The sequence below is a fragment of the Bos indicus x Bos taurus genome, chromosome 5, assembly GCF_003369695.1.
Source record: "Bos indicus x Bos taurus breed Angus x Brahman F1 hybrid chromosome 5, Bos_hybrid_MaternalHap_v2.0, whole genome shotgun sequence".
In the NCBI taxonomy this organism is placed as follows: domain Eukaryota; kingdom Metazoa; phylum Chordata; class Mammalia; order Artiodactyla; family Bovidae; genus Bos; species Bos indicus x Bos taurus.
Window position 1 is genome coordinate 102,263,569 of NC_040080.1, and position 13,578 is coordinate 102,277,146.

General features: G+C 36.7%; 1 protein-coding gene across 1 annotated transcript in view; it reads right to left on the reverse strand.

Annotated features, from left to right (window-relative positions):
- Positions 1 to 13,578, reverse strand: part of TMTC3 (transmembrane and tetratricopeptide repeat containing 3) — a 52,058-nt gene that overhangs the window by 11,744 nt on the left and 26,736 nt on the right. Inside the window, exons 8-10 of the mRNA XM_027543209.1 lie at positions 9,586 to 9,734; positions 7,551 to 7,671; positions 4,629 to 4,740 (exon numbers count right to left, since the gene is read on the reverse strand). Of these exons, the coding sequence (XP_027399010.1) occupies positions 4,629 to 4,740; positions 7,551 to 7,671; positions 9,586 to 9,734 (382 nt within the window). The remainder of the gene's footprint in view (positions 1 to 4,628; positions 4,741 to 7,550; positions 7,672 to 9,585; positions 9,735 to 13,578) is intronic.

Here is a 13,578-nt window from a genome sequence, read left to right on the forward strand (position 1 = left end):
AGGTAAGCAAGCAGGCAAAATATAAAAATCAGTTACATTTGAATGACTAAGAAGCTACAGAGTTTCAAAAAACAACCCTGCTATTGTGAGTGCACTATCCAAACCAAAAGCAGCATGAACCTGGCAGTCTGTCTTTAATTCAACATAAAGGAGGACTGGCAGATATCAGGCAACTCTGTGCCGAATAATTCTTCAGCCATAAACAGTAGAGCTACGTATTCTCGCACTGATAGCCTAGGCATCTGTGTTGCTTTCCCATTATTTCCTATGCACAAATTTGTCAATTTATTTAAAAAGATAAATTATAAACATCTGGAAACGTCTGAAAACTTAAAAAATCATTCCCTTCTTGATGGCATCAAATCTGAACTACAGGCCCATGATTGTTTTATGATATAAACAGTGTCAAAGATTTGTTGGAGTTAGATAAAAATGAAATTTTACTAATTTTAAGGCAAAAATAAACCATAGGGGAAATCTGGTGTTTCCTGAGAAAAATCCACTCTCATAATGTATTTATGGAAACTTTAATTCTATTCGAAAAAATTTTAGCTTGTGAACTGATTTTTTAAAAACACCCGTAACCATCAAAACAAACAAACAAAAACCCATCATCAATTGTTTGTCTAACATGCATGTCACCTGGTTAAAGACCACTCTGCAGTTTATATTCTTTTTCTGGCTAAGCAAGAAAAGCCTTCAGATTGAATGTCTTCTTGTTTTTTTAAAGCTACTTTAAATGTTAAGAATCTCTACTCTCTGTGATCCTACACTTCTCTAGGGTTTTAAATACTACCTACATGCTTGTTACTTCAAATCTTATCTTTAGTCCTGACCATTCATTCCCCTTATCTCCAAACTTACAGATCTGTCTCCATCTGCACATCTAATAGGGACAAAAAGACTTGATTTCCTCCTCTCCATGTTGTTTCACCTGTCAAATCTATCTATGAAGAACATAGCTGAAAAACACAGAATGAGCCAAAAGTCTCTGAATGCCAAATTCAGTGTTTCTAAGATTATGTACTTTTTCATTGTAATAAATGAAATACAATGAAAATACATTATAAGTGAAATACAATAAATCATTGTAATAAATCATTTGCCTATTTTTCTAGCTCATTGCTTATTATTAATAGAAATAGCAACTTTGAGCAGATGGTAGGTAAGTCATACTAAAGGAGATAGGTTTAGTAAGTATCTCAAAAACAGCCAAAAGTGACAACTGACAATGAGAGGAAAAATGATTTTAAACTAAACATCCATAATTACATCCACTGGTGAAGAACCCGCCTGTCAACGCAGGAGATACCAAAGACGTGGGTTTGATCCCTGGGTTGGAAAGATTCCCTGGAGGAGGGCATGGCAACACACTCCAGTATTCTTGCCCGGAGAATTCCATGGACAGAGGAGCCTGGCGGGCTACAGTTCATGGGGTCGCAAAGAGTTGGATACGAATGAAGCTACTTAGCACTAGCTGCTGCTGCTGCTGCTGCTGCTGCTGCTAAGTCGCTTCAGTCGTGTCCGACTCTGTACGACCCCATAGACGGCAGCCCACCAGGCTCCCCCATCCCTGGGATTCTTCAGGCAAGAACACTGGAGTGGGTTGCCATTTCCTTCTCCAATGCGTGAAAGTGAAAAGTGAAAGTGAAGTCGCTCAGTCATGTCCGACTCTTAATGACCACATGGACTGCAGCCTACCAGGCTCCTCCATCCATGGGATTTTTCAGGCAAGAGTACTGGAGTGGGTTGCCATTGTCTTCTCCAACTTAGCACTAGCATGCAGCCCTAAACACAATTTCATTCAGTTTCAACAATACAATGAGACAGAAATTACTATGCCAATTTAAGATAAGTCTGAAGGGGCCTAAATACCATCCTAAGTCTCAAAGTCCCTGCATGCCCGGCATAAAGATGACTTTGCTTCTCTAAAAACTCCTAGAATGAACCTAAAAGGCTTTAGAAAGCAATGAATTAAAACTGCCAGAGTTAGTGACTGCTGACTGTGTATAAAACTGTGCTAGATGATGCAGTAGGTACGAAGATGAGCCAGATGTTCATGCTACCCCTAGGGAGCCCCACAGTTTAAATATAACATACATATTTTAAATAAATAAATATTTTAAATAAACATTTAAATAACATATCACAGGAAAGATATGAAAGTTGTAAGGAGTCTTGAAGATGAGAAACATTTGCTTCTAATTTGAAAGACAGAAGGGTTTTTTTTCCCTCTAATAAGAAGAGAAGCCATGTGAGATGGGTTGCAAGAGATGTGTAGGATATGGTAGAAGGTAGATTGGAAGGAAAGGAGAAGAGAGAGTTCTAGGTTCAAACATGTTCTAGGTTCAACATGAACAAATGCAAAGAGGTGAGGAAGCCCACCACATATCCCCTATATTTCAAGAAAAAACTAAACTGCATGAAGAGCCAGGGGAGATAAAACTGGAAAGACGGCCAGACCATCAGTTACATATTTCTACAACAATCTCTAACTAGAATTCAGCTTTGCCTTGGGGAAACTGGTAGTTTTTCCAAGTGATGACTGTGATGTTTTTATCTTTTGCAACACTGGGCCTGGAGTTAAGTGTCCTAGATCCATACCACTTGCAGACCACTGCCACTCCTTAAAACCACTCCTTTCTGAATTTCAGGTCATTAAACTCTGTTATCCACTATTCCTCCTTACTGTAGTTACCAATTGCAAGCTTCTGGTTCCTTGTTATTCTCGCCTTCTCTCCAACATCACACAGTTGTCACAGTTCTTTAGTGGTTTCAAATCTATGTAAGGTGTATCTTCTAATACTTGCTTTGATATCCTTTCTTTCAATGATTTTCACCACCATTCTCCTGTAATTTGTCAGTTCAATGGTCACAGTCTTGTCCAGCAGAAACATAGGGGGCCATGCACAGCACTCCCCACCCCGCCAGTATATTGAGAAATGTGTGTGTGTGGAAGTACTTTCTGGTTATCATGCTGAATGGAAAGTAATGAGTTTATTTGGTAGGTGGGGGCCGTATTTGGTACATACCCTGGAATACAGACAGTTCTGCATACTTGAAATGCCGACAGCATTTCTACTGAAAACAAGCAATGCTCCAGCTAGACCGTCCTCAGAAGCCAACAATTTCAGATCTATAAACCACTGATCTGATCATCTTTTCCTCATGTTTCACCCTCTCTCACATCTCTTCATAACCAGTTTAGACTATGTTTCAAAATTCCCTTAACCCTTTGTTTAGTAATACACATCTGACAAAATCCTAATCCTGTTAACCAAATTCTCTGTGCCTGCCTATACTATATATAAAGTAGTGGGAGAAAAACATAATCACATCAATCAGTTTAATTTTAATTAAGCACTGCTAACCTCAAGAAGTGGAGAAGGCAATGGCACCCCACTCCAGTACTCTTGCTTGGAAAATCCCATGGACGGAGGAGCCTGTTAGGCTGCAATCCATGGTGTCGCTAAGAGTCGGACACGACTGAGTGACTTCACTTTCACTTTTCACTTTCATGCATTGGAGGAGGAAATGGTAACCCACTCCAGTGTTCTTGCCTGGAGAATCCCAGGGACTGGGGAGCCTGGTGGGCTGCCGTCTATGGGGTCGCACAGAGTCGGACACGACTGAAGTGACTTAGCATAGCAACCTCAAGAAGGGTGTTACAGCTGCTTGGCAATCACACTGCATTTTCCTAGTCTATACATTTTCCTAGATCTTCGTTTCTCAACACGTGATTCATGGGCTAAGTATCACTTAGGAACTTATCAGAAATGCAGAACTTCAGGCCCTACTCTAAATCGCTATACACCAGAACATGCACCATTAGATCTCCAGGTGACTCACACACACATTAAAGTTTCTGAAGCCATGTCCTAGATGTAGTACTTCAGACTCTCTCCTGGTCTTAGATCTCCAGAACGTCCTTTCCCTTCCCCACAATCTACTGTTGATTCTGCTTTTTATGTCACTGAGAAAACAAGCAAACAGTAACTTTCAGAAGTTATTTGTCTATTATTCACCTGCCTATCTATATCCATGTTTCTACACTCTGCTTTCCCTGTTACTATATGGTAACTACCGGTTCAGCTGACTGAAATCCTCATCCTGAGTATCAGATCTTAATTATCTATTCTAATCTATTCAAGAACACTGATCCTTTACTCCGTTCCCCAACCCTGAATTACTACTTTGCCCAACTTCAATGCACTAGTCACATACATGCCTTGTTTCTTTCACCTTTAAAAAAAAAAAAAAACCCAAAAACCCCAGCATCCTACTACCCTCTCTTGACCCCACACTCAACACCAACATTTCTTACCAGTTTTTAATATCAACTGTCTCCAGTTCTTCTTCTACTCTAATAGGCCTTTGTATCTATCATTCCACCAAAATTGCTCATCACTGCCATCCAACAAATCTGTATTTAAAAACATCCCTAAATGTCTGATATAAACAGCTCTAACATATAACCCAATTCAAAAAATAAGCCAGCACCAAACATTATAGTATTCAAGTCAGCTGGAATAAAGCTTGAAAATAAACTCCACCTACTTTCTACAAATATAATCAAATTTTCAAAAAGAAAACTATTAACAATAGCTTTATTAATCAATAATGCTTACCTGGCTGAACATGCGTAGCCTGTAAGAAGTATTTCAAAGCTCTCTCAAAGTTTTTTTCATTTTCCAGAGCATGACCCACATTATTCCATAATTTGGCATTATTTTTATTTACCTTAAATACAGAAGTACAGATAGAAATTAGTTAAATTTTTTAAAATGAGTCTAATTAACACAGGTTTTATTTGGTATACTATTAGGAAAGGAGTACTCCACAGAAATGTCTATGAATGGATGAAGGCAGTTCAAAGGTACAAACTTCTAAGTTATAAGTAAGGTCTAAGGACGCAAATATATAGAACAGGGAATACAGTTAACAGTACTATATTGCATGTTTGAAAGTTGATAAGAAAGTAGATTTTAAAAGTTCTCATCACAAGAAAAAAAGTAACTAAATGAAGTTATGGATATTAATTTATTTTGGTAATTGTTTTATATATATATCTAAAAATAATTATATTATACACTTTAAAGTTAAGATGAAGCTATATGTCAATTATATCCCAAAAAAACTGGAAGTCATTCAGATTTCTTTCAGGAAAAAAAAAGTGTATGTACATGTGTGTGTGTATATGTGTATATATATATAACTCCATATATATAACTCCAATTAACACAGATAACTGTCTGATATATTATTAGGAATAGAGTTTTCCATGGAGATGAAGAAGGGGTCAAAACGAAAATTGCTTCATGAAATTTAACCTCTCCTCCCTTTCAACATCAACATGCTAAAACTTCAGTTCATCTATTTTATATATTACAATTTTACTTCATCAAAGCATAGAGTTGTTTGAAAATTCCTGCTCTATTATTTATAGTCTTTTGGGAAAGAAGGAATTTGCACGAGAGAATATGTTTAAACACTGCACTGATGACTTATTTTGAGGCTTGACATAAAGCTATTTATGTAGTCTATTAGAGTAATGGGAACTGTGCAGAGTACAGAAACAGCCAAAAAGGAAGTTAAGAGTTTAAAGATTTGAAGAAAAGGAGCAACTGAAAAAAACATCTTTGCTTATAACTTTTACAGAAAACAAATCATATGATTTTTAAAAAGAACTTTTCTCATTTATATTGTCCATTCCATAGAGATGCAACATCCCTCCTTTCTGCCAGTTCCTATCTTTCTTATAGTTTTATAACCATTGGTTATCCTCAGTATGATAGGGCGCCATTTTCTGCCATGTATTTTATTTCACTGAATCTAAGATGCCACCATGCCGGGGTCCAGCCCTGGCTGATCCAGGGTATTCGAAGCGGGGAGGGCGTTGGCGACCTATTTAAATATTTTATCAAAGATATAAAGAGTAATAGGATGAGGATAGTTCAGTAGGAAAATTCAGTGGAGAAAAGAGGCTGAGTAGCTTGGTTTACGCGGGAGACCAATAAAACGTCAAGACAAGAAGCTTGTACCACTTACGTAGGCCGCAGGCGTCCTTCCGTTCTCCCGAAGGAGAGGAGACACTGAGGCCTCCCCGGTCGGATCTTAGAAGCCCAGGCATAATTAGTAAGCATGGCGGATTCCGCGCTCCAGATGGAGACTCAACCAGAGTGAGAGAGAGCGCGACATGGGGAGACCAGTATTTCGAGAAACTGATCCCAATTCTTTATTTTCCATGGTCTACTTTTATACACTGAGATGTTATGCAAAAGTCATGCGGGGTCAGCATTCCTGACTTTTATCAAAGTCAGGTGCTTCATACAAATGTATACAGAGGTCTTAGGGGTGTTACATCATCTTCTGGCCAGGGGAGCCTGCTGACAATTTATGACCCTCTCCTTGTGAGAGCGGTCAGTCAACCAGGACACTTATTTCTCCAGGGGTGATTATTCTTAAAACAGACACTACCCAAATAAAGTTACATTCCTATAGGGTGAGGGTGTAGTGGGTTTTAGTTAAGGAAAGAATTTACTTAGCCTAAGGTCTAATGTGATTAATATCAAAGGTTAACACTTATTTCTTCTATATATTCATTAATGTGTGTAAGGGCAGGGGATGTGGAGACTTAGCAACAAACATTGGCTCAACAAATGAAAAACCCTTCACCAATACAATTTCTAATCAGCCCATTATACTTACACTAATAGTTTTCTAACTTTTCTAAGGAACCTGTTTTTAGAAGGTTTAAAGCATCTCGTGCCTCTCACGGTTGGGAGGCTGGGAGCAATCACATGTGGCCGGACAAGCCTGTCAGGCAGGCTAGAGAACCTTCAGAGGAGTTTGTAGGTTAAAACACTCTTATCATGCCCAGGAATTATTATTAACTGGAGCTCTAAGTTAACTCCTTCTCTGAAAGAGGTGGTGGGGGACAGCCCCCCGTAAAGTCAGAGGTGTAGGTGAGCACAAAGTAGTAAAGTAGGCAGGCTCTGGTTATGGGGGTAGATGCTTGAGGAGTTCCAGGGGGACTCCTGAGGTTCGATCCCGCCTTTGCGTATGTCGAGCCTCCTTCCTCATGACCTTTGTCACGGGCGGAGTACCTCACTCTGGCCCCCAACATCACCAGTTATAAGGCTCATGGTTATCTTATATATCATTAAGAAACAAAAAAGGTCATTAATTGTAAGATGCCTTTCACTGTAAGATTTATTCTGATTTCAGACATGTTAAAAGGTTAAAAAAAAAAAAAGTACACCTTAAGAACAAATGAAACAAAGTATTCACATTTAAACATTTTATCATTTAAGCATCTAACAATTGTATAGCATTTGGGGAATTATTCATATATGCTCCAGACATACAACTAAGACTATTCAGAGCACTGGTTATGGTGTAGATTATACAAAGAACAAATTGTTTTTATTAATTTTTTGGTGAAGTATTTAACATTGAGAATTAATTGTCAAGTTAAAAGTAAAGTTAGAACACCGTAGCAGAAATGGCAATAAGAAATAATTGGTGATATATTTTGAATAACATTTTACCTTCAAGGCTGACATAAACAGCGTATATTCAGACTCCCAATCCCAATTCCTGTGGAGTGTTTTTAAGGCATGAGTGAATATCACCAAAGATAGACAAACCCAGGATAACTTTTTAAATACACTGTTTAAGGAAGAAAAAGCAGAACAAAAAAACATTGTCTTCATCACCAAAAAGAGGTAAGAAATATGTTAAATATCTCTAAATGTTGTGTTTGAATTCTAAAGACTAGGGACTGCTCTAATAATCATCCAGCTTGAGAGAGAATAACACCAAAAAAAATTATTTACTATAAACACTACTGTATAAAGTTCAATGACAAAAAAACTGATAAACCAAATTTTTAATTGTGACTTCTTAGAGTTCTTTTGTATCATTACCTATAACCTGAATATTCTTAGTGGTGTTTATAAAGGGTCAATCTCATCCCTGGCTATATTTAAAAACATTACCACTTACAATACACACCACAGGTTATCATGATATTCTCCAAAGAATCTTACTTTTTTGTGTGTGTGGCTGTGCTGGGTCTTCGTTGCTGCGCACAGCTTTCTTTAGTTGTGGTGTGCAGGCTTCTCAATGTGGTGGCTATTCTTGCTGCAGAACATGGACTCTAGGGCACATGGGCTCAAAAGTTGCGGTGCATGGCTTAGCTGCCCTATGCATGTGGGATCTTAGTTCCTGAACCAGGGATTGAACGTGTCCCCTGCATTGGCTGAGGGATTCTTAACCAGTAGACCACCAGGGAAGTCCCAGAATTTTACATTTTAAAAAGCTAGAATTATTCATTAAAAGTCATAGTAAAATTAACCCTTTATAAAATAGATGCAAATTACATAGCTTTAGGTTAATCACTTGGGACACAATTTGTCACTTACAAAATGATTGTTATACTTCGATAATCACTATGATCTTATTTGGTATTAGTAGTATTAATGTTCTTTGAGCTTTTGCTTTTTGCCTCAGTTACAGAGTTCTGTTTCTTTCTTTTGATAGATCCACTTAACCAGGATAAGGTGCATGGATCAGAAGGACCATGGACATGAGAGATAGTCAGATATAAATTTAAATCAAGACTCTGCTGTTTACTAGCTGTGTGTTCTTGCATAATTCAGGTAACTTATATGAGCTTCAATTTTCAAGTGTGCAAAATGAAGTTAAGGGATGTCTAGATTAAACGAGAAAACAAATCTATATAGTGTATTACAGAGCTGGCACACGGGAGGCACTACAAGATAGGCAGTGATTATAACTAGATACATCTACGAGAAAGTTTAGAGTGAAAATTGTAGTCATGGATGAGATCGTCAGGGAGAACATGCAATGTGAGAAAAACTCTGAGAAATAAAAAAACATTTAAAGAGCTGGTACAACAGGAAGAATCTGAAAAGAGGCTGAGCAGAAATGAGCACAGGTGGTGGAGAGTCAGGACAGAGACTTTTACAGCTGCCAGGGAGATACACTTTAAACCAAGCACTGATTGGATTTAGCCACAAGACTCAATGTGTTACATGACAGTAAAGTGATGAAGACAAGTCAATTCTGTGGGTTGAAAAGGGACAGGAAAGTAGGAAAAAAGAAACAGTGACTATTTTTTCCATATACAGTCAGTGATTATTCTGTTCCTTAGCAGTGAGTTCAAACATGGTGGTTTCTATGAAGCAAGAAATTACATATTGCTTTCCATATGCATTTTACATGTATTAATCCAATATGACTCATTTAAGAAGACTGTATCTTAGTTCATTACATATGAAAGCAGCAATGATCATTTGAAACTTTAGTCTCAATAATGTTCTTTGTAGCATCTGTGTCTGAATGAAAGTCTCTTATGTGTTAGACTGCAAAATAAAATTGTATAAATATGAGGAAAAACATAGATAAGGTAGGAGTTAAGGAGCTAAGGAGACTATCAATGTGAAAAACAAAAAGGTTAAAAAGATGACATAAAAATAGGATAAACATTTTAAACACTTAAATGCATCATACTAAATTCTACAGTTAGTAAGCATTAAATGCACTAACATTTTAATTCACCTTTTGTTTGATATTTTCTGCCATCCATGGGCTACCAAAATACAGAACCCCATGCTAGGAACATATAATACTCGCTCAGCAACAACAAATCCAACTGGGAAAAAAAGATTTGATGCAGGAATAAATGGTAATGCCATTAAACAAAGCGCCTACAAAGAGAAAAAAGATAATTTATTAAATTAAAAAATATACACACATCAACAGTCAAATCCAAATATTTTATCATTTAATCTGGATAATGTACTGGTGGATCAATTTTAATAACACTATAAAGAATACTGATTTAAACATAAAGAAGGAAACTTAAGGATGGTAACAATAAACATGAGGATGTATGTCAGCAAGGTGAGATGAAGTCTTCCTAAATAGTATTAGACCTTACACCTCAGCCTCATCAGATAAAAAAAAGTTTTTGAAAATATATCTAAAAAAAATTGTAATTTTTATATATCTAACTAATGTGCACAAAGAATCAGACACGACTGAGCGATTAACGATTTACATAACTTATGTGCACGTGGTAAAAACAAACTGACAGGAAAAGATATTAGTACTACTACTATGTGTAAGGAACACTGGAAATTGATAAGCTACATCTCAAACAAGACAGCAGCCTACTTCTACATGTTACTTCAGGGCTGCTCTGCATAGCATTCTGATGGGTCACATACATTTAAACGACTTAAAAATAAAACTGGCCCTTTTAAATCAACAGTCATTTATTCCATAAGAATTTCTAAATTTCCAACACTGTGCACTGTGTTAGAAATAAACATCACAAAATGCGTAGACGTTTTTGCCATTTTGAGAATGGGATGGCATATGGTTTCCAGATTATAGTCATTACAAAAGATAAGACAAAATAACTAGCACACAAATAACTTATGGAAAGAAATAGGCTGGTTGTCAGTAGGATATCTGTTTCCATGGACATCTGCTTCCATATTCTGTTACTCTGATTTGTTTTATAGTACCTTGTGGAATAAACATGTTGTTTTTTCAATTTCAGAAGTCTGAGAGTCTTCTAATAGTTTGAGGAAGCAATGTTTTTTATTATACATTACTACTGAAAATCGATGTAGAAATGTAAATAGTGAAAAGAATACTTTCTCCATGAATCACAAATTAATAATTTGTAATGATCCAACACTGAATCTGAAGAAAAGCACTACCATCAAACTGCTCACTTATTATCAATTTATAAGTCTGAAATTTTAGTGCTTTCTTTTTAGTCAAAAAGGTAAAACATTAAGAGTGCATAATTCACTTTCCACTTCCCAGAAATATTTGACAAAAACAACCAGGTAGCTGTGAAACAGAGGTATTTGTTCCTAAATACATGATCCTTTTAAAAAAAATTCCCTGTTAATTCATGGATGCCCTAAAGCAATTTCATTTGAAAGAATAAAAAGTGTTAAATTCATCTAAAGAGGCATCATGGATCGATGAATAAGCTACACACAAAAAAAGCCCTCTCTCAAAAAAAAAAAAAAAATCTATTGATTCTTCAATTAGAAATCTCAATGATTAACTTACTCAGATGTTCTAATACACTGTTAATGTATGCCAACCAAGTTAACTATAATGCAATATCTTTTCAGAGAGTGGAAAGAGCAAAGAGTTCTGGAGGCAAATCTGTTTCACTTTTTTATAATAAGGTAAACTACTCCAATCACCTTGTGACTCCATTTTTTAAAATAAATAAGCGGGATTATTAACTACTTATACTATTGAGATAAACATGACATCTTATTTACTAAGTGCCTAACATACCGGTGCTTGGTAGATATTCCTTTGGTCTACTTACCTCTTTCAGATATCTTCAAATAATATTACCATTAAAAACAGTATGTTTAGTTTTATACATACATATTAATTTATTTTCAGACTATTTTCTATTATAGACTATTACAAGCTATTGAATATAGTTTTCTATTTTTTATGTATAGTATCAATAGTTTGTATCTGTTAACCCTATACTCCTAATTTATCCCACTTCTTCCTTCCCTTTCCCTTTTTTAGATTGCTAAATTGGTAAGAGTCCTGTCCAACTCTTTCACGACTGCATGGACTGTAGCCCGCCAGGCTCTGTCCATGGGATTTCCCAGGCAAAAATCCTGGAATGGGTTGCCATCTCCTACTTCAGGGGATCAAACCTGCATCTCCTGGGTCTTGCATTGGCAGATAGATTCTTTACCACTGAGACACCAGGGAAGACCCTTCACCTTCGGTAGCTAAGTTTGTTTTCTACAAAACTAACAACACAGTATTATAAATTGACTCTATTTCAATTTCAAAAAATTTAAGAGTATGTTTAGGACTATATTTAAAGCAGTTATACCTAAAGTCACAAGGGTTCCTTTTTTATACAAACAAACTATAACATAATTAATTAATGTAAATCTATGTTAATTTCATTGGCAATATCCTTTCTATTTTTTATTCAGTTTGCACTATACAAATTATTTGCCAAAACTTTGTATTTAACTACTCTTCTTTACTTTGCTTTTTAGTAGAAACTCACTTTTGGATGTATTCTACCATGTATCTACTTCATTTTTATTTATGTGAGCTGCAAAGTCCCAAAGCAAAAATAAATCTGTATCGTCATAAATTCATGATCAACTTCAAATTAAATCCTTAAGACTGCTCAAGATTCTAGGTTTCTTTGGTAGGCTCACTCTCACTCTCTTTTACTATTTTCAGTCTTGACTATTTTTCTCAAATTTTTGACCCATGTCACTTTTAGGAGGTGACTACACTACCAAACTTTCAGAAAAAACAAAAGCGATAAAACAAGAATTTCTTTAATTCTCTGCTACTAAATCTATTAACATCTACATTCACGACCATTGCCATCCTTCCTATAACATAAGCAGTGTCTCCATCTATCTGAGGCCAAACCTGAGCTCCACACCTCTTACTATCAATTAGCTTTTCTTTCATTTACCTAATCACTTTCTTATATCAACTTTCTATGCTAAAAATGCTCTTGCCTTTCCAACCTTAAAAATCTTCTCCTTTGACAATATTATCTTTAAGTTATCTTAACCATTCATTATGACCCTTAGGTATAAAACAAGTTCCCATACTCTTAGGGAAAGATTTTTGTGGACATGGATCACAAGCAGTTGGTTGTAACCTCACTTAACGTTTCAACTCAAAGAGCATGTTTTTGTAAGCAAACCCATTAGTGATATCTCTGTGTATAAAGGTCAGCCAACTGAGCACTCCAAGGAATGTGATTCTAAATGCCAACCAAGCAAGTCTTTCCCCCAATATCAACCCACTTCAGCCTCAGAAGGTCCATCAATTCCAGGTCTCTATGCTTCCCCCAAGCCCTGACCCCCCAACAAAAGATCGGTTGCTTTGTTATACTTGAAGCCATTGCCTGACTGGCTATCTTCTCTAAATTAGACCTTATCTCAGTTAAATCACTTCTAAAGGTTACCTTCACTAGCAATCTTCCTTTCCTCATCTCCTAATCAAATCATTCCACAGATACAAATTTCATTTAAGTAACTACATAAAAGAAGTCAAATCCAACTGATCTCACTCACTACTTGACAGCAACTGTTGGTGTTAACTATTCTTTCCAGAAACGTTTTCCTACCTTTCTGTCCATTTGGTCTATTTCCTATTTGGTACTCTTGCCTGGAAAATCCCATGGATGGAGGAGCCTGGTAGACTGCAGTCCATGGGGTCGCTGAGAGTCAGGCACGACTGAGCAACTTCACTTTCACTTTTCACTTTCATGCATTGGAGAAGGAAACGGCAACCCACTCCAGTGTTCTTGCCTGGAGAATCCCAGGGACGTGGGAGCCTGGTGGGCTGCCGTCTATGGGGTCGCAGAGAGTCGAGCACGACTGAAGTGACTTAGCAGCAGCAGCAGCAGCTATTTGGTTTATTTTCCTTTACACAACACCTAAATATGGAAGCTTTTAAAGACTGACTGAGATACAGCCTTTTTCTCTATTCAGCCCCTTCAACTCT